The following is a 16,344-nucleotide window of genomic DNA, read 5'->3' as shown; positions in this document are numbered from 1 at the left end:
TGACTGGGGGAAGGAAGTGGCATCATCAGAGTTTCATTTATGCCAGGAGCGGTTAGAGGCGTTACAGGCTGGCGGTATGGGAATATCGCATCGTGGGATCTTGTTCTGAGAACGAGCCTGAGGCCTGTGTACGTGTTGAGAACTCCGGAGCCGCGAAGCGGTGAATTGGCCATGGACTTTGGACTCTGGAGCGTGCGTCGTGGAGAACGTGCCTTTTGGAGAGTAATTGCCTGGCCGAGATTCTAGCGTCGGGGAGCACACCCAAACCGGTAGGCTCATGCGAAGGGGACGGCCTCGCGCACCGGCGGCAGTATCATGCTCAACTCTTCAGCCGGGAGCGCATTTGTTGCCGGAGCGAGGGGAGAGGGCACATCAAGAACCAGCAAGAGAGATATCGGACTCGTTGTTGCTGCATTGTTCGTCGCAACTCGCAAGTACGAAGAAGGGTTCTATCAGCGCCCTGCTCCGCTGCGGTGTTCCTAGTGCGTGCTCATCTCCTATGCAGTTAAGCCGATGTTTCAGGTTGGTTGGCCGCTCTGGTCCTAAACCTCATCCCAAACGGTGCAGGATGTCTGCCCAAAAAGGTCAGCCTTGTGCGAATCACCGTCAGACGGCGTCAATCCGTTCTGGACTCACAGCGCTGAGCCTCTCACAGAAGATTCATGGGAATCCGCGAGGTTGATCATCTGACACGTAACGTTAAGCTTTCTTGGCTGCTTCCCAGTGTGAATGGGAGTCCGGGCCGCACTTGGGAATTCAATGCACCACACTGCACCCAGAACCTCGCTCCGGACGAAGAGTGTTAACAATAACCGACCACTCGCTATCCGGCCGTGAGCGGACACAGTCACTGCGCAACTGGACACGTACGAAGCACATACCCGCCTTGATTCCAAGTACTTGCATCGTTATTGCCGTAAGTCAATTCGTCCTCTGTAAGCTGATACGGAAGGTTAATAGAGGCTTATCAATACTTATCCACCCACGGGTCGGTCCGACCCCGGGTCCCAATTATCCTGGCGTAGTTGGTACTACGCACCGACACATACGCTGTTTGACACACACACCATCGAAACATGCATATGGAAGTAACCACGGAGAAGAAGAACGGCTCGGAATCGTAAGGCATGTCGGAACACGCCACAAACATATGTTCTATGTTGACTTGTTTGTCATGATATCGCCGACAAGGTCCCATCAGCGCTGAGTCGGCGGCGACCAAATATTAGCGCCTGGCTTCCGTGTGCAACCTGCGGTTTCAACGATGTAAAAGTTACCTCAGAGAAGTTTGGGAGGAAACTGACAGGTAACAGGATACCTCTTCGGGTACCGGGAGGCATACTTCCCGATATACCGCCAGCGATGTCCGAATGGCGCGTATGGTAAAGCTCATCCAGCCCGCATGAAGTCCTATAGCTTGCAGAGGTGCTCGCTGACATATATACGATCATCAGCAAGATCTTGAAAGGGAAACGACGCGTGGATGTCCGTACTTCACGGACTGGAACGATGTCCCAATAGCGCTTGGTATAGTGTGACGTCATTGCATGCATACATCACTAGAACCGACATCCCAGTGCACGTTCAGGACCTGGTACCGTCTGTTAACCACTCACCCAGTCTATTCACTGCAGAGGAATGTGGCTGTGGTTATCACAGTACCGGTAGCAAGAGTGTTTGGTAAGGCTGCCAGTGATGTTGCTACCGACACCGCGCCGGACTGGTCACTGCATTGAGGCATACTCAGATCTTCAGACGTCCTGGCCCTAGCTGACTATGTGCATAAGTCATCTACAATAAAATATACTGTAATCTTACCTCTGCCTTGACCGCTGTTGACGGTCGGAGGTCAAGCTCGCTGAGGCCCGCCTGGCCAGCTGGATGCGTGACCGTGACCCAATCAGTCACGTAGTGCGCTCATCGTGCAGCGCGTTCCCGAGCTCTGTTCTTCCGTCCTTCCACCGTGCCGCCGACGCTGATACAGACTGTGAGTAACCGACAAGTTCTTTGCGCAAGAAAGATTCACTGAACTTGCAGGCAGCAGGGTCAACGTCGCGCGCAGAAGATATGGTGGCTGCAGCCCGCACGCTTCCCACTCCTCCGCCCGTTCCCTCGTACCCACTTCCGTCACCATCGAAGAAAGACCTCTCGTTGAAGCCGAACCCGCACCCATACGCCATCAAGACTACGTCTACCGCGCTCCTTTCTCGTTCGAACTCATCTGGGTACAACGTCAATGCGACTCACAACTACTACATTCCAACCTCCCCCAGTCCCAGTCGCTCGGACTCGGGCAAGAGTCATCGCTCGACCAAGTCTCTGACCTCAGTCCCGGAATCACCGTCGCGCGAGTCTCCCAGGCCGCTGCCTATCCCGCCCGCGCTCGAGAGTCCCACGTTCAAGAGAGATGGAAGCGGTGGAAGTGGCGGTTATGTGAGTGCCGATGAACATGCGTCTATGCCCCGCCGTCGTCCCAGACGCTCCGAGACACTCCCCATCATTCCGCTCCCCAGCCAGACCCTTACTGCGCCGACGCCCTCCGTCGATGATCTGCCAGACAACCCGAAGCTCTGGACGCCGTCCCAGCTCGCTACCTATCTCACCACCGCCCTGCGCATGTCGTCGAATGGTAAACCCGGAGAGATTGAGCCGATCGGGCTCCCGGCTCTGGTAGCGAAGGATATTGCGGCTTTCACGAAGAATGCACGCATTGGAGGGAGGACGTTCCTGCGGTTGAACGAGGAGGATCTCGAAGGGTGAGTCTTCCTTTCATCATATCTTTCCATCCTATAGGGGTGAATCTCCTTCCCGCAGCCTGGGGATGAACAAGAAGTGGCGCGACGCGCTCCTCACGGCGGCTCGCAACCTCAGACAGAACGTCCTCAAGGGCCGCATCTGGGGCGCCGATGGGTCCCCAGCCACCTCCCCATCCCCACAATCCGCTTCCCCGCCCAAGTTGTTCTCGAACCCAGACTTTAACTCGTCGTCATCATCGATCGAGTCGTCTGCATCCATCTCCGCGGACGAAGAGGACGGCCAGCTTGGAGCTGCGCTCGGCCGCTCCAAGGCCCGGCGGTACCGCAGCGGACGTGTGCGTGGCATGGTGGAGAGCTTTGAGCGGAGCGGCAGCTTCAGCTCGGAAGGAGGTTTGGAGGACGGCGACGGCGGCCCGGCGGATGAACGTGCCAGGCTTCGCCGCATCGCTCGTCAGGAGACACAACTTACCGGCCAGCGCGTGGTCGAGAGCCCCAGCCCATCGAGAAGGCGTCCCCTCCCAGTCCCGCCTTCCCCCAGTGGTTCTCACCATAGTCGCATGACCGCAGATGAGGAGCCGAGTATGGAGACACTTCTTGCACAGATGGAGAGTGCCCAGCCCGTGACTGGCGCGCGGGCATGGGAAGCGATGGACCTCGCCGCTGGGGTGACTGTCAAGCGCCTCCCATCGGGAGGCGACACACCAGCCCATCTCGAGGCGGTCCCGGAGACTATCATCGGGTTGAAGACGATCACATCGCTCGGAAGTGGCAGGAGCAGCGGGAGCAGCACCAAGAGCAAGGGCGAACGACGCGTCGTGACGGCTATCTTTGCTCCCGCTGGGACCGACGGTGCAGCAGACGCGCTGAAGCCGCTCGATTCGACGGGCGGACTCGAGGCATTCCCGTCGCCGGGCCTATCCCCGGAGAAGAAGTCGCGCCCCCTGCCTCCGACACCTGGTCAGGCAGCCGGGGCGGAGGCAGACTTTGCGCCCGTGCCTATCACAGACCCGGTACTCGAGCCGGATACACTGCGCATCGAGCGGTTCCTCGAGGAAGAGATTGTCGCGACACGTGCTCTACTGGACATCTTCCGCGCCAGGCTGGAGATCGTTGAGCAGAAGGTCGCAGACATGGAGGTCAAGGAGGCCATTCGTGAGCGCGAGGAGGTTGTGGCGAAGTTACACGCTAGTGCTTTCGCTCCCGCTTTGGAGAGCAAGGTAGAGCATACCTCTGTGGCCGTGGAGGTCGGGGTGCAATCTGCTCTGACGGTGGTTGATGTGGAGATCCAGAGCGACGCCATGCCTCAACCCATTCCGTCCGACGATCTGGATGCGTCGACATCCGGAGCACTGGTACCCTTAATCCCTAGCTCCGAGGCGAAACCACCAGACGCGTCTTCTACGTCAGCGCTGCAGTCCGTGACCTCGGAGGTCGTCCGACGCCTCCACGCTCCTGCGTCGAGTCTCTTCTCGTCCTCACCTCCATCATCGGAGGTCGGAAAGCGGAAGGACGAGAAGAAGGAGGCTGTTCAGCCCGTGGGTGTCGGTGATCTGCCGTCATACGTCCTCCTTGTCGGGCTTGGCATGTGCGCGGTGGTCATACAGGTCGTGTTGAGGAGAGTTGTTGGCAAAGGCGGGGGGCTCAGGCCGTAGCGAAAGCAAGAGTCACTCGGCTTCCCCACCCCTCCGTCCTATCCTCCCCAGCCTCGCTCCATAATGGCCCATCCGTGCTCGGACGCAGGTCGAATTAGTCGCACCCGCCTGGCCGCCTCCGCCCATGCCTATGTCCCCGTCGCTCCGTGTTCTCAGACTGCCTATGTCTCGCTGCTCGCCCGTTACTCTCCATGTCCGCACCCTCGCTCATTGCTGCTGCTGCGCCCCTAACCCGTCTCTCCGTTTTGCCGTACCTCGTCCCATTTCACCACTACTGCCTTATTACCTTCAGTATGTCCATGTCTTTACGGCCATCTTACGACACCCCATGACGACCTCTCACGACACATAGTTCACGACGCGCCTCCATCTCCTGCTCTCCTGCTCTTCTGCGTGTATCTCATCCATCTTCATCCACTTAGCGTTTGGTGCTGTATCTGACTGACATTTCACTTCTTGGCTTGCGTTTCGTCGCTCTGCAATCGTATGATCATTTCGATAGTCGCACCGGGGAGTGGTGCCTCGAAGGGGGAGAATAGTAGTGGGTATTGTCTATAACTGTAATACATCGACGTTTACATCAGCCTATTGCTAAGGATGGAGGAACATGGTGGCGGTGGGGTTCTGTACGCATGTTGATCAGCCTAGCCCGAGCTCGTCCTTGGACGTTGATTATCGAGGAAAGGGTGGATCTCTCCCACCAAGTGAGGCAATTCTGGGCATCATATTGCCGAATCAAGGCGCTCAATGTTCCCTCCGTGCAAAGGCCCCTGAACGAGCTTGACTCTTTGCCCCTCCTCAACGTTCCTCATCAAGTCCTCCTTCGATATGAGACTGTGTTGATATGGCTAGAGGCGTACGTTCTCTGTAACGTGAATATTAATGTGATGGGTTGAGCTTACCCTGCAGCCCAAACACTCAAAGAGCTTCTTTTGATTCCCGTCCACGAAGCAATTGTATGCATGTTGGAGAAGGGCTGCATAATCTTAGGACGAGTGCCTCCTCAGCCTGTCCAAGGCGTCTGACATGATGTGACGACTAAGCGCCCGGGTGTGGGTTCCATTGTGGCGGTTCGAGCCTCCCGCCGTCCGCGTGCCAGCCACTCCAAGGTGCGTACTACTAACCTCAGGAGACTCATCAAGCTCAATCACTACTACAGGTTTCAGCAGCAGACACACCATGATGAGCTTCTTCAGCTCGAAGAAAGTGCAGCTGACCGACCACAACTGCGTCCTCCCGCACGCGCTCAAGATTCCCGCGCTTGAGAAGCTCGTGGGCAAACGCGTCGTCTTGGCCTCGAACAGTCCTCGGAGGAAGGAAATCCTCAAGACATTCGTGAGTCTTGGCTCTTCCTCTCTGCATCCTCTCTGCGAGTGATTCGCTGATAGGAGGCCTCGATCGTGGATCGCGTCACGTACCAGGGGCTCGAGCCAGAGATTGTTCCCTCGACGTTCGAGGAGACGCTTCCGTTTAGTGCATTCTCGGACCCGCATGAGTACCCTGTGGCTACGGCGTCTCAGAAGGCTGTCGAAGTATACGAACGCCTGGTGGTAGGTTCAAGTTGCTCAAAACATAGAAGCATGAGGTTCAACTAACTTTAACTTGATGGTGTGCAGACTGAGCAACCCGACGATGCTCCTGACCTGGTCATTGCAGGTACGTTCGCGTGGAAAAGGATATATTTGTGCCCAAGTAATGATCGCCCACTGTGCGTACAGCTGATACCGTCGTCCTGACGCATCCGCCGGAGGGTCTGTCAAGTATGCGGTTCGCAGACGAACCATTGGGACCTCAAGATATCCTCGAGAAGCCGACGGACAAGGACGACAACATGCGCATGCTGCTCGATCTCAACGGCGGAATCTGCGAAGTCGTCACCGGGGTTTCTGTCGGTGCGTCTCGGCTCTCACGCCGCGGCGCCCACTGACCTCACTCGTCAAACAGTCTTTCCGGTTCTCGAAGCTCCTGGATACAAGATCAAGTACGTGCTATGCCTCGATAGGTCGCTGATATAGAGTGCATGGCTGATTCATTCACATTCACAGGTCTCTAGAAGAGCGGACCAAGGTGTACTTTGCGGACAACGAAGAGTCTTTGCTGCGAGCCTACGTTGATAGCGGAGAGGGCATTGATCGCGCGGGCGGTTTCGCCGTTCAGGTATCTGTGTCGTCTGGGATAGAACTCGACCAATCTTTGACGCTAGCTCGTTCTCAGGGCCTCGGCGGCATGCTGATAAGCAAGGTGGATGGTGACTACCAGAACGTTGTCGGCTTCCCGGCGGCGTCGTTCTTCAAGTTTTTGGACGTTCTTGTCGAGGAGGAGATCGACTTCCTCTCTGACTGAGTCAAGCGCTTTTCTCACTGCAGCACCGTGTATGATACAAGTTTGATATCCCTTCAACATTCGGACATAGTTACTAATGGTGGCACCCACAGCGTCTCCCTGCACCTCCCCTCTCGACCTTCGGTTTCCACCCCTCCTCGATATGCCTGATAAAGGCTTGCTTCCACGTAGCATGCATCACCTCATATCTCATCGCGCGCGCTGTCATCGAACCAAACGGCACCGTCTGCACTCCAAGCGGCGGGCACTCGATCATCGCCGCCGTAACGTACCCTTCCCCACTCCGCTCCGATTCCTCACCCATCTTGCGCAGCTGTGTGAGCGACTCGGGCCACGGGCTGGACCTGCGCATGCCGTCCTCGACCTCCATGACCTCCGCATCCAGCACGCGGAAGAACTTGCCCGCGGAGCCCTGGTGCTCCGCCTGGCTCCGCGGCTCGAGCTTGATGTACAGGAGGTGCGTGCGCGCGCGTGTGACGTCCACGGGCAGGCGTAATGCCTGTATGGTCGTGGCCATGAGCGTCCCGTTGTGCCAGCGGACCCACTTCTCGAGCCGCTGGTCGAGCTCGTATAGGGATATGCCGTCGACGAGCGTGAGCCGGTCTAGCATCCCCGAGGGGGTGTTTTCGTGCTGCTTGAGCAGGGACTCGAGCAACCCGTTGGTCTCGCACATGGGTTTGTGACTCTGTGTGGAAAGCGAGGCGTGTTAGATGATGTGTGCCTAGTTAACGATCGAGGGGACGGTGCGGCTGACCTTCCAGTCGGCCTTCTGGCACTCCTTCGAGCAATAGTGCTGAGACTGTCCTCGTGAGGTTAGAGACGAGCGAAGCTGCTACATACGGGGGAAGTGGAAACACAAACCCTGCATCTTGAGCAAGCGAACAGCTGTTTCTCGTCTCCGCTGACGTAGCAATTGTTGCACTGTAGTACATATTCGTAAAAGGGGCACCGTCCAACATCAAATATAAGCCATCATTCTCGGGAAGTTGAAAAGTTCATACCTTGCGAGACATCCGCTTGAGCTCCCTTGCGCTTGTGGGCATGATGCTTTCCTAGTCACCGAGTCAGACAATCGCTTTCTCGAGTTCGGTTGTGGCAGGGGCAAGTTGTTAGGAATGGGCAAGCGCCGGATGTGAGCGTCGCCCCCTGCCATTTTAGGGGTGATCCAGCCTCCTTCCCACGCTTCTTCTCCTTAACAATTATTCCGCGGACATTTGAATCTTCTTACTACTTAGACAACGTCACTGCAGAACTCCCGCACTCCTTTACCACTGCTGAATGCCGCCATCTACTTGGCGGAATTACTGTATGGTGGTGGTACGCCGCGCACAGTAGGCTACTCAGAGTAAGTATGGGGCAACCAGGTACCGCACTGCCCTTCTCCAGCAACTCCTCAAGGACAACAGTCACCCATGTACCCTGTCTCGACGACCGAACTATTGGGACACATGGCTGCACCGCGGTACGATTCAATAACAAGACAACTTCTCCGATCTTCAAATTCACGGCGCTCCCCCGGACTGGTAAGTAGTACCCGTTACCAGCCCACTTTCGGAAATGAGACGAATAGACATAATAAACCAGAAGTGTGGGCGAACTGTGAGCTCCGACCTTGTATGAGACTGATCGAGGCAACGTGGTGCCTCCAGTACCGCCCGTGCAGCTCGAGCGGCACACGTGTTCCAGCTCTCCCACATACTACCATCATCTATGTTGTGCAAGACAATCCAACTCGACGCCTCAGATCATCCCGTAAAATCGGTGACTATCTACCAGTCATCGACGGCAGAAGTGACTCGCACGTTCTCCGTGAGCTTGCAGGTGAGCCCGATCGACTATCCGCAGCGTCGCGATACTTCCCGGTCCCACCTCACTCATGCCATCGCAGAGCGGTCGGAATATCATAGAAGTATCGGGCTTGTCCAAAGCCATCGATGCTGACTCTCCTAGGATCCACGGTCTACCTGAGAATGTCAGCGTTCTGGATATCTGTTGCGACGTCAGGTCGGGGCGATCCGCGGGCCTCAACTCGCGATCAGAAATGATAGAGAAGTTGCGATCTAAGAAGAAAGAGCTCAGCACCGAAAAGTCCATGTATCGGGAAGAGTATGAAGCCTTGGAGGGATCCATCCGTTCGCCGCTGCAAGCTGGCATGTCCCCAGACGACATGAACGCATTCCTAGATGGCTTCCTGGCGCGGAAGCGCCTTGCCGTCAAGAACATGCAGGAGATCGACGCACGGATTGTGAATCTTGAGCGCGAGATTGCTAGTCTCGAGAAGACAAGCAAGAGAGACACCGCACTGAGCGCGGTGACTGTTACTATGGTCGCAAAGGATGACTGCAGTGCCGACTTTCAGCTGACATATTGTGCGTGCTACCAGATCCGTCCTCAATTCAAGCTATTGACAACTTACGCCCATAGTGGTTTCTGGTTCAAGCTGGTCACCATTCTATGATCTCCATGCCAGCAGCACGACCGAGGGCAAGACGTCCTCGGGCATTAAGTTGCGTTACTCTGCAAGCATCCTCCAGAAAACCGGGGAAGATTGGTCCGACACAGCTCTCACGCTGTGTACGGCGAGTTCGCAGACCTTGCAGAGCCTCTCCATACCGGCGATCGACTCTTTGAAGCTCGTTGACACGCGAGCTTCGCAGGGTCCTACCAGACGCTCTCGAAGCCGCCCCCGCTTTGACTGGCCCCGAGAACGGTCTTCGGTTGTCATGATGCCAGTGCCTCGATCACCCTCCGTGTCACCCCCACCCCCACCACGCCCAGACTCCGAATCCGAAGTCGAAGTCTCATTCGCCGATGTCCTTGTACAGACAACGGCGGTCGACCGCAACCCTCTCGTTCTTTCCTACCGAGTAGACAGTGCGCTGTCGCTACCCAGCGACGGGCTGGCGCACAAAATCACCATCGCGATTCTGGACTTCTCCGCGACACTGAAGTACGTGTGCGTCCCCCGGAAGGGACCATCTGCTTTCATCGAAGCGAGCATCAAGAACACGAGCGACTATGAGCTCCTTTCTGGGCCAGTCAGTGTCTTCATGAACGACGGCTTCGTCACGAAGACCACCATGAAGGTACGTGACCTTACTATACCATTGCATCACATGGAGGACCAGCGACTGACATCCACCCTGCAGCATGTGAGTGCCGAGGAGAGCTTCGACTGCGTCCTTGGGGTGGATACTGCCATCAAGGTCTCCTCCGAGCAGAAGTCGCGCACCGAACAAGAACCGGAGCGCAACTTCGCTGAACCAACCCAGACAGCTACGCAGACGTTACTGACCACCGTGACGAACGGGCACAAGTTCGACGTGTCCGACGTCATTGTCCGCGGCGCGATCCCCCTTGGGAACGACGCCTCGAAGATCAAGGTCGCGCTGCGCAAGCCCGAGGGACTTGCACGCGCGAGCGACGGCGAGAATGTCCCCGTCAGCCTTAGTGCGGACTCGAAGAACGTCAAGGTTCGTTGGACGACGCCGAAGGATGGGAAAGGAGGGGAGAAAGATGGATTGTACGAGTGGATTTGCAATGTACCGGCGGGAAAGGCGATCGTTCTGGAGACTGAATGGGATGTGAAAGGACCGGCGAAGGTGAAGTGGGAGGAAAAGACGAACTAGGAGTTTCGATAGCTCGGTCAATATGAAGTCGAGTGTTGTTTTCCAATCCATGTACAGTTAATCGAACAGACTTCAGACTCGCGTTCACCGCTGGTACCGAAGGTCGTCGTGTTGCACGTCCGAACGTCTCCGTACACATACTCAACACATACTCATCTTGCGCGTGACCTGGGTGGACAGAAGAAGGCTCGATAGGCTCGACTATCGAGCCCAGCCCACGCACAAAGAGGACAGAGCGCACGCTAGTAGAGCTGGAAAAAGTGGACTTGGGACGTCGTGGCAAACCGCACGTTTTGCCAGCTCTCTCCTTCGAGAAGCGATAGACGAGGACACCTGTGAGGCTACCAGTGTAAGAGAAATGGGTTCTTCTTCGCTTTCCTCCTAGTAAGGGAGCCGTTAATGTACAGTGTAGGGTATATACGTAGCGAGATAGTCCTCGACGGTGTCATGGTCCATTATCTAGCACGTTGGAAGTGTATACAGAAAGTGCGTCATACAGAAGAATAAGAAGATAGACACGGAGAGCCATTGCGGGACTCGAGGACAGAGATCGAGGACGCTCAAAGCTCTTCGTAGTGAAGGAAACCGATCGCGACGAGGATGACGGCGAACATCTGCGCAAAGAAACCTTTACCAGCGTCGAAGACACTGCATTCAGCTCCCCGAGAAGACGAGGCTAACAGGATGCGACTGACCTCCGATAGAGAACCCCGTCGAGAAGTCATGCAGCAGAATGCTGCTCACTATCGCAATGGCCATAGACAGGAGCGCCAGCATGAGGACAAGGAACGCCACGCGCCACACTTGCCACTGCTCGACAAACTCGATGCCCACGTCGGAGTGCCGCGTGAGCGCATGCATCAGATCACGCCGGCCGCGCACACGCTCCGGGTGCTTGAGGAGGAACCGGATGCGCAGAGAGCGGTGCGCAGAGATGCGTCCTGGCCCTATTCGTTGAGGGTATACTATATTCTCGTCGCCCTGAAGCAGTGCGATTAGCGACCGTGTGCGCCGGAGCTGGATGGGTAGTCACGCACTTTCACTCTGGTTAGATACCTGGAATGCTACCTGTCAGTAGTGGATAGGAGTGAGGAAGGGACGTGCATACCTAGGTCCCTTCAGCGACAACAGCTTCCTCCACGAGCGCAGGGTGTTGTAGGACTTGTTGAGCTCGCGCAGGAGGTCTTCGTCGTCCCAAGCCGGCTTGACGTCAATCGTCTCGTGGTCGTTGGCACGCCACACCATGAGAGTGAAGGTGTCCCACTTGGGATTCCAAGGCGGCGCGTCGTGCTGGCCGACTGGCGTCATAGAGGAACAATTCCAACTGGTCCTCGCATGACCATCTCCGGGCGCCGCAGTGCCCGCATGTGCCGTAGTGATACGGGAAACACCAAACGGAGTAGATTGCGCACCGGTGTCCATGGTACCGGGAACGAAGTCCAATGAGCCTAAATGGGAATCTACACGCTGACGTGGAGTCTGGAAAGGAGTAGCGACGCCCAGGCCCACGGCAGCAGTCATGTCTGGGTAGATCATGTAATGGCTATAGTTCGGATGCGCCATCAGCTGGCTCGCAGGCCGAACAGCAGCAGCGCTGATGGCAACAGCACTTGTCTGTATGTGCTGTGGCAGGGTCGGGATAGCTTGCGAGACTCCCGACGTCATCAACGGATAAGTCAGAGCCCGAGCCGGTCGCTCGTCCGCGACTACAGTGCGAGTGATGAAGATCGGGGACCCTCTGGCAGATGAGTTCTGCCTCGATGGAGGTTGACGCTGCGCAACATACGGACGCGGCAGCGAAGTAGTGTGCGACAAGGGAGAACTATTCTCCATCCGGCTTTCCACCTGGTGATATGTGGAGACAGACCCGAATATGGTCGGAAGAGTGGACAAGGCCGAATCCTGTCGAGCCTGGCTGCTCTGCAACGCCTCCTGTGTCTGCGTGCCCGACGAATCCGCCTCTCGTGGAGGCGGAAATGGAACGATGAGCACTTCGCGCTGACGGTCGCGTTGCGAAGGTGAGCTCCACGTCCCGGCGCCGGCGTCGGACACAGGACACTCTGCACCAGTATGGCACCATTCAACCACAGCTGCACGCACATGCCAGATGGTTAACGTACCGGCAGTGATGTTCTCCCCCGCCCCGGGGGTCTCTAGAAGAGTCCAAGATGCGTCGCTTGCCACGGTCGAGACGCTGTCACGGCTGACTCTGCTAAAGTTGCTAAAGTTGTCTGGTGAAGTGGACCTTGGCATGTAGAAGCTGCCGGCATCCGAGTCTGCCTCAGGGATGGGCGTGAGGCTGCGCTCACACGCGGAAGAGTCCATCGTCCCTGGCGGACTGGGAGGATGGACGTTGAGGTGGAACGGTATCCGGTCGCGCATGTCGGAGTCAGCGATGCTGTCTCCGCCGCGCAACGATGGATCAGTCACGAACGGGGCTCGGGGGGCTTGCTGTTGTTGAGCAGGCGGTGCGGGATGTACACCTTCTGCAAGGACCACAACAAGGGATCAACGAAGAGCAAGACGACTGGAGTCCCGGACTCACCATCGGATGCCTCTCGATCACTTCGATCGCTGGTACCACCACTAGAGACGCTCGATACGCCTTGCGGAGAGAGCTCGGACTGGATCCCCGGCATGCGTAGTCCCTATTGGCAAGTGTTGTGAAGAGAAGTAATGTCGGGAACCCCGCGAGACAGTAAGAAAGTGCTGGTGTGATACTGGGGAGAGGTAAATCGCCCACCAATCTCGGTCGCACTGCGTATATAACAGGGGGTGGTCTTCAGCACTCCCCAAATGCGGGAGGAACTTGAAGGGTCGCCGGGAGACTTGCCATAAGGCTGTGGGCTTCTTTGCGCTCACGAAATCTAGAAGCATGTCGTTATCTCCGTGGGTCTCATCGCTCAATGCGATCCGATTTACTAGTGTGCGACGGTACGTACCTCGCGAAGAGTATACCCTCCAAAGCGATACCCTCCAAAGTGGGTTGCAGTGCTTCTAGGAGGAGGTTGTGACTACCTCACGCCTTTGTCGAGGGGGGTGCGTTAGAGTATACCCCATGCGCAACATGCGAGTAAGTCTCCTCCGGACTGGGTTCAGGAACCTACGGAAGCCGCGTGGGGATGACTTCCACGAGATGAGACCAGATCTCATCCACATTCGTAGCTTCTTTCGTCACTACACAGCCCAGGGCACTCACGAGGCTGAGCCTAGAGCGAGCCTCCAAGTAAACGTCGACGATAATCCTTCTCAGCACCACAGCTCAGCACTCAGCACTCAGCGATAGTGTCGGGTTGACGGTCAACTCATGTGTGCATGCCGACTACTTCTGTAAGTGGTAGGGAGTAATCAGCATCATCCAAGCAGGGGAGGGGGGCGAAGACGCTCACCACCATGCATATATAGGATGTCGGGGCGCAGGGCTCCCGCAGAGGCGGTGTCGTACTCGGAGGGAAGTCTGCCGCACAGGTTCGCCCGCCTGACGTGCGAAGCCTCCCGCGAGAGCAAGTGACCAAGTGACCTTGCAGTTGGGCGGTGCCGATGGCAGAGTAGGCGCATGCTGCATGTGCAACAGTGCGGTACGATCCGGTCAGATAACGAGTGCAGCCCCACGATCTGCGCGGCCAAAGGAAGGAGTGGAAAGAGAGCGCGTCGTTTGCGCCCTTTCCTGCTTTCTCTCTGGACATGTTGACTGACGCACAAACTCCCGCGCACGATTTCACTCTGTCTTGAATGCAACATGACGACGAGCTTTGCTTTTTGCTTTTTGCTTCACAAAACGCGTGACGGGCGCAAGTGGACGTCGCATTCAACGCAAATGTTCACAACTTCCCATCCCCATCTCCCAGCGCCCGGAACACATACGAAAGCAAGCTCGAAACCACACGCCAGATCAACGACGCGTGAACCGACGACGACGACGACGACGAGCGACCTCCATGCCCATGTCCTGCCCCAGAGGAAAGCATACTCGCGATGACGACGCTGAGCGGGATCAGGAGCAGGAGCGTGAGAGTGAGGGGAACGACGAAGGCCGTATAGGGCTTCCGGGCCGGGCAGCCTGACTGCAGGGCGATGGTGATGTGCAGTGGCAGTGGCACCGCGCCTGGCACTGGATTGTGCATGTGAGAGTGGGAGGTCGTGACGAGAGGCGGTGGGGCGTGGTTGACGCCGTGGGTGTAGCTGAGGTGGGAACAAGGACTCTGGTACGATATCGAAGACGTAGAAGGAGGTTGCACTGTGAAGCCAAGTCCTCCGCACGCCACGTCATATTGAGGCACACCGGTCCCCGTACTACAACGGCACGATGCGTGGTGATGTGGGACAGCTGAACTGTACGCTGGCGGAGGCGGAGGGGAGTATCGCGAGTCCAAACCACGCTGGTAATAATGGGGCCGAGTAGGCGACGGGGGATATGATGGGGGCCGACATTCCCGCACGGGACTCGGGGGGTAGGCCCCCGGTATAGGGCACATCTGTGGACTCGTCTCCTGGCAGAACCTCGAAGGCGGAGGTGGAGGCGGAGCGTACGCAGGAGGGGAGTCGCTGAACGCGTGGCCAGGGTGTGTCGTATTATTCGGATCGACTTCGACATAAGCAGCCGGCGCCGCATACCCCTGCACGGACGGGAACGCAGACCGGGTGATCGAAGGCCGTCGCCAAGGAGGGAGTTTCTCTCCAACAGGTCCGGAGGCGGTCACACTAGCAGGAGACGGAGCGTTACTCCGCCTGCGAGCGATGTGGTGTTGACTTTCGTGTACAGCGTCGGTGAGGACCACCGAGTCTCGTGCGACGTCGTCGATGCTCCACAGCAGCGGGCGTGCGCGCATGTGCAAGTCAAGTGTCGACAGGCCGGACGCGTTCTTCTCGTCTGCGTTGGACGGTCTGGTCCCAGTGCGGGTCGCTGATTCTACAGATGTGAGCATTTCGCAGAAGATGCGCAAGTTAGATGGGGTTCAGCTAACCATTGCGTTCAACGTGCAACGAAACTGGCCTCCTCGTCGGGGACGCGCCGTCGTCGTATGATGGGGGGAAGGTATCCCCCTCGAGGCCCAAGCATGACTTGGAACTAACCTCAGAACCTATGTGTGAAGGCCGTCCAAAACAGCATCAGAGATAGCTCGACCCTGAACATAGACAACGTGACTCACGTTCAGCAGTATCCTTCTGCCCAACCGAAGGTGCAAGTGAAGGCTGGACCTGTCGCGTGCTCCCCTCCGCCTCCTCCGCGACACGAACAGCCCAATCCTGAAGCAGCGACATGGCGAATCCCGGATATACAGTCAAGGCCCAAGGGACACAGCGAAACAGGGTGTCGAGCAGGGGGATGAATCGCCGAGTCACTCCTGGCCATCACGATAGCCCAGGACACGTACTCGCACATATACGCCACCATTGTGGGCGCAAGCGCGCAGAGTGGAGGGACAGCTGGCTTCGAGCTAGGAGCTTCGAGCTTCCTGCAATGTTTCTTGCGGTGCCGGCGGAGGGAGTCCTAATACCCAGAAAGAGTAAGTACTGCATCCCGTGCGATATTGTCATGGTCGACACCGACCTTTGACATAATCGATGTGGTCCTCCATAGACGCAGTAGTCAATAGAATCAACACTTAAGACTCACCCATGTACGCCGTGAGACGTAGATGGCCGACGATAGCCTGAAGGATACCTGGATGTCATGTAAAATGTACAGAACCCGCCCGCTGCCTTCACCGCCGCCCGCCCCGAATTGCTCAGGATGCTCGGGAGGGGCGCAGATGATCCAACATGAGGCGATCCTCAAGGCTAAGAAGCTAGAGATGAAACCCTTCTAAAGTGGGCTATATGCGCAGTCGGAGGATGACACAGCGAAGGATCGTCGCGATAGGATCGATAGTCTGCAGCGTCCTCCGCCATGTTCTCAGCGTCTTGGATAGATCACGAACTCCACAACATACAGCAGGTCCTTAGTGGGAACATGCTGCTGTT

General features: G+C 56.9%; 6 protein-coding genes across 6 annotated transcripts; 3 read left to right on the top strand and 3 right to left on the bottom strand.

Moving 5' to 3' along the window:
- The first annotated feature begins 1,958 nt into the window (after positions 1–1,958).
- Positions 1,959–4,504, top strand: L226DRAFT_263814 (uncharacterized protein). The gene is made up of 3 exons (XM_067673393.1): positions 1,959–1,987; positions 2,045–2,756; positions 2,815–4,504. The coding sequence occupies exons 2-3, from the start codon at positions 2,068–2,070 to the stop codon at positions 4,406–4,408; spliced, it is 2,283 nt and encodes a 760-aa protein (XP_067530523.1). The 5' UTR covers positions 1,959–1,987; positions 2,045–2,067; the 3' UTR covers positions 4,409–4,504.
- Positions 4,505–5,536: 1,032 nt separating this feature from the next.
- L226DRAFT_493691 (Maf/Ham1) lies at positions 5,537–7,056 on the top strand. The gene is made up of 8 exons (XM_067677456.1): positions 5,537–5,743; positions 5,830–5,958; positions 6,025–6,064; positions 6,127–6,300; positions 6,353–6,389; positions 6,454–6,565; positions 6,623–6,780; positions 6,844–7,056. Exons 1-7 carry the CDS (start codon positions 5,588–5,590, stop codon positions 6,749–6,751), a joined length of 777 nt encoding a protein of 258 aa, XP_067530522.1. The 5' UTR covers positions 5,537–5,587; the 3' UTR covers positions 6,752–6,780; positions 6,844–7,056.
- Positions 6,454–7,862, bottom strand: L226DRAFT_263806 (uncharacterized protein). The gene is made up of 4 exons (XM_067673392.1): positions 7,753–7,862; positions 7,613–7,672; positions 7,506–7,550; positions 6,454–7,436 (listed from the first exon to the last, which is right to left on the bottom strand). The coding sequence occupies exons 1-4, from the start codon at positions 7,792–7,794 to the stop codon at positions 6,825–6,827; spliced, it is 759 nt and encodes a 252-aa protein (XP_067530521.1). The 5' UTR covers positions 7,795–7,862; the 3' UTR covers positions 6,454–6,824.
- Positions 7,863–8,375: 513 nt separating this feature from the next.
- On the top strand, positions 8,376–10,460 carry L226DRAFT_616532 (uncharacterized protein). The gene is made up of 4 exons (XM_067686917.1): positions 8,376–8,572; positions 8,640–9,120; positions 9,176–9,837; positions 9,901–10,460. Exons 1-4 carry the CDS (start codon positions 8,462–8,464, stop codon positions 10,378–10,380), a joined length of 1,734 nt encoding a protein of 577 aa, XP_067530520.1. The 5' UTR covers positions 8,376–8,461; the 3' UTR covers positions 10,381–10,460.
- Positions 10,461–10,940: 480 nt separating this feature from the next.
- Positions 10,941–11,688, bottom strand: L226DRAFT_547971 (uncharacterized protein; the record flags this gene model as incomplete). Its single annotated transcript, XM_067682547.1, has 3 exons — positions 10,941–11,008; positions 11,076–11,345; positions 11,481–11,688. 3 exons carry the CDS (start codon positions 11,686–11,688, stop codon positions 10,941–10,943), a joined length of 546 nt encoding a protein of 181 aa, XP_067530519.1.
- Positions 11,689–14,073: 2,385 nt separating this feature from the next.
- On the bottom strand, positions 14,074–15,800 carry L226DRAFT_263694 (uncharacterized protein). Its single transcript, XM_067673391.1, has 3 exons — positions 15,531–15,800; positions 15,345–15,461; positions 14,074–15,289 (listed from the first exon to the last, which is right to left on the bottom strand). Exons 1-3 carry the CDS (start codon positions 15,640–15,642, stop codon positions 14,202–14,204), a joined length of 1,317 nt encoding a protein of 438 aa, XP_067530518.1. The 5' UTR covers positions 15,643–15,800; the 3' UTR covers positions 14,074–14,201.
- Between the last annotated feature and the right edge of the window lie 544 nt (positions 15,801–16,344).

This window comes from Lentinus tigrinus, assembly GCF_003813185.1.
Source record: "Lentinus tigrinus ALCF2SS1-7 unplaced genomic scaffold L226scaffold_42, whole genome shotgun sequence".
Classification (NCBI taxonomy): domain Eukaryota; kingdom Fungi; phylum Basidiomycota; class Agaricomycetes; order Polyporales; family Polyporaceae; genus Lentinus; species Lentinus tigrinus.
This window is presented reverse-complemented; position numbering and strand designations above follow the sequence as displayed.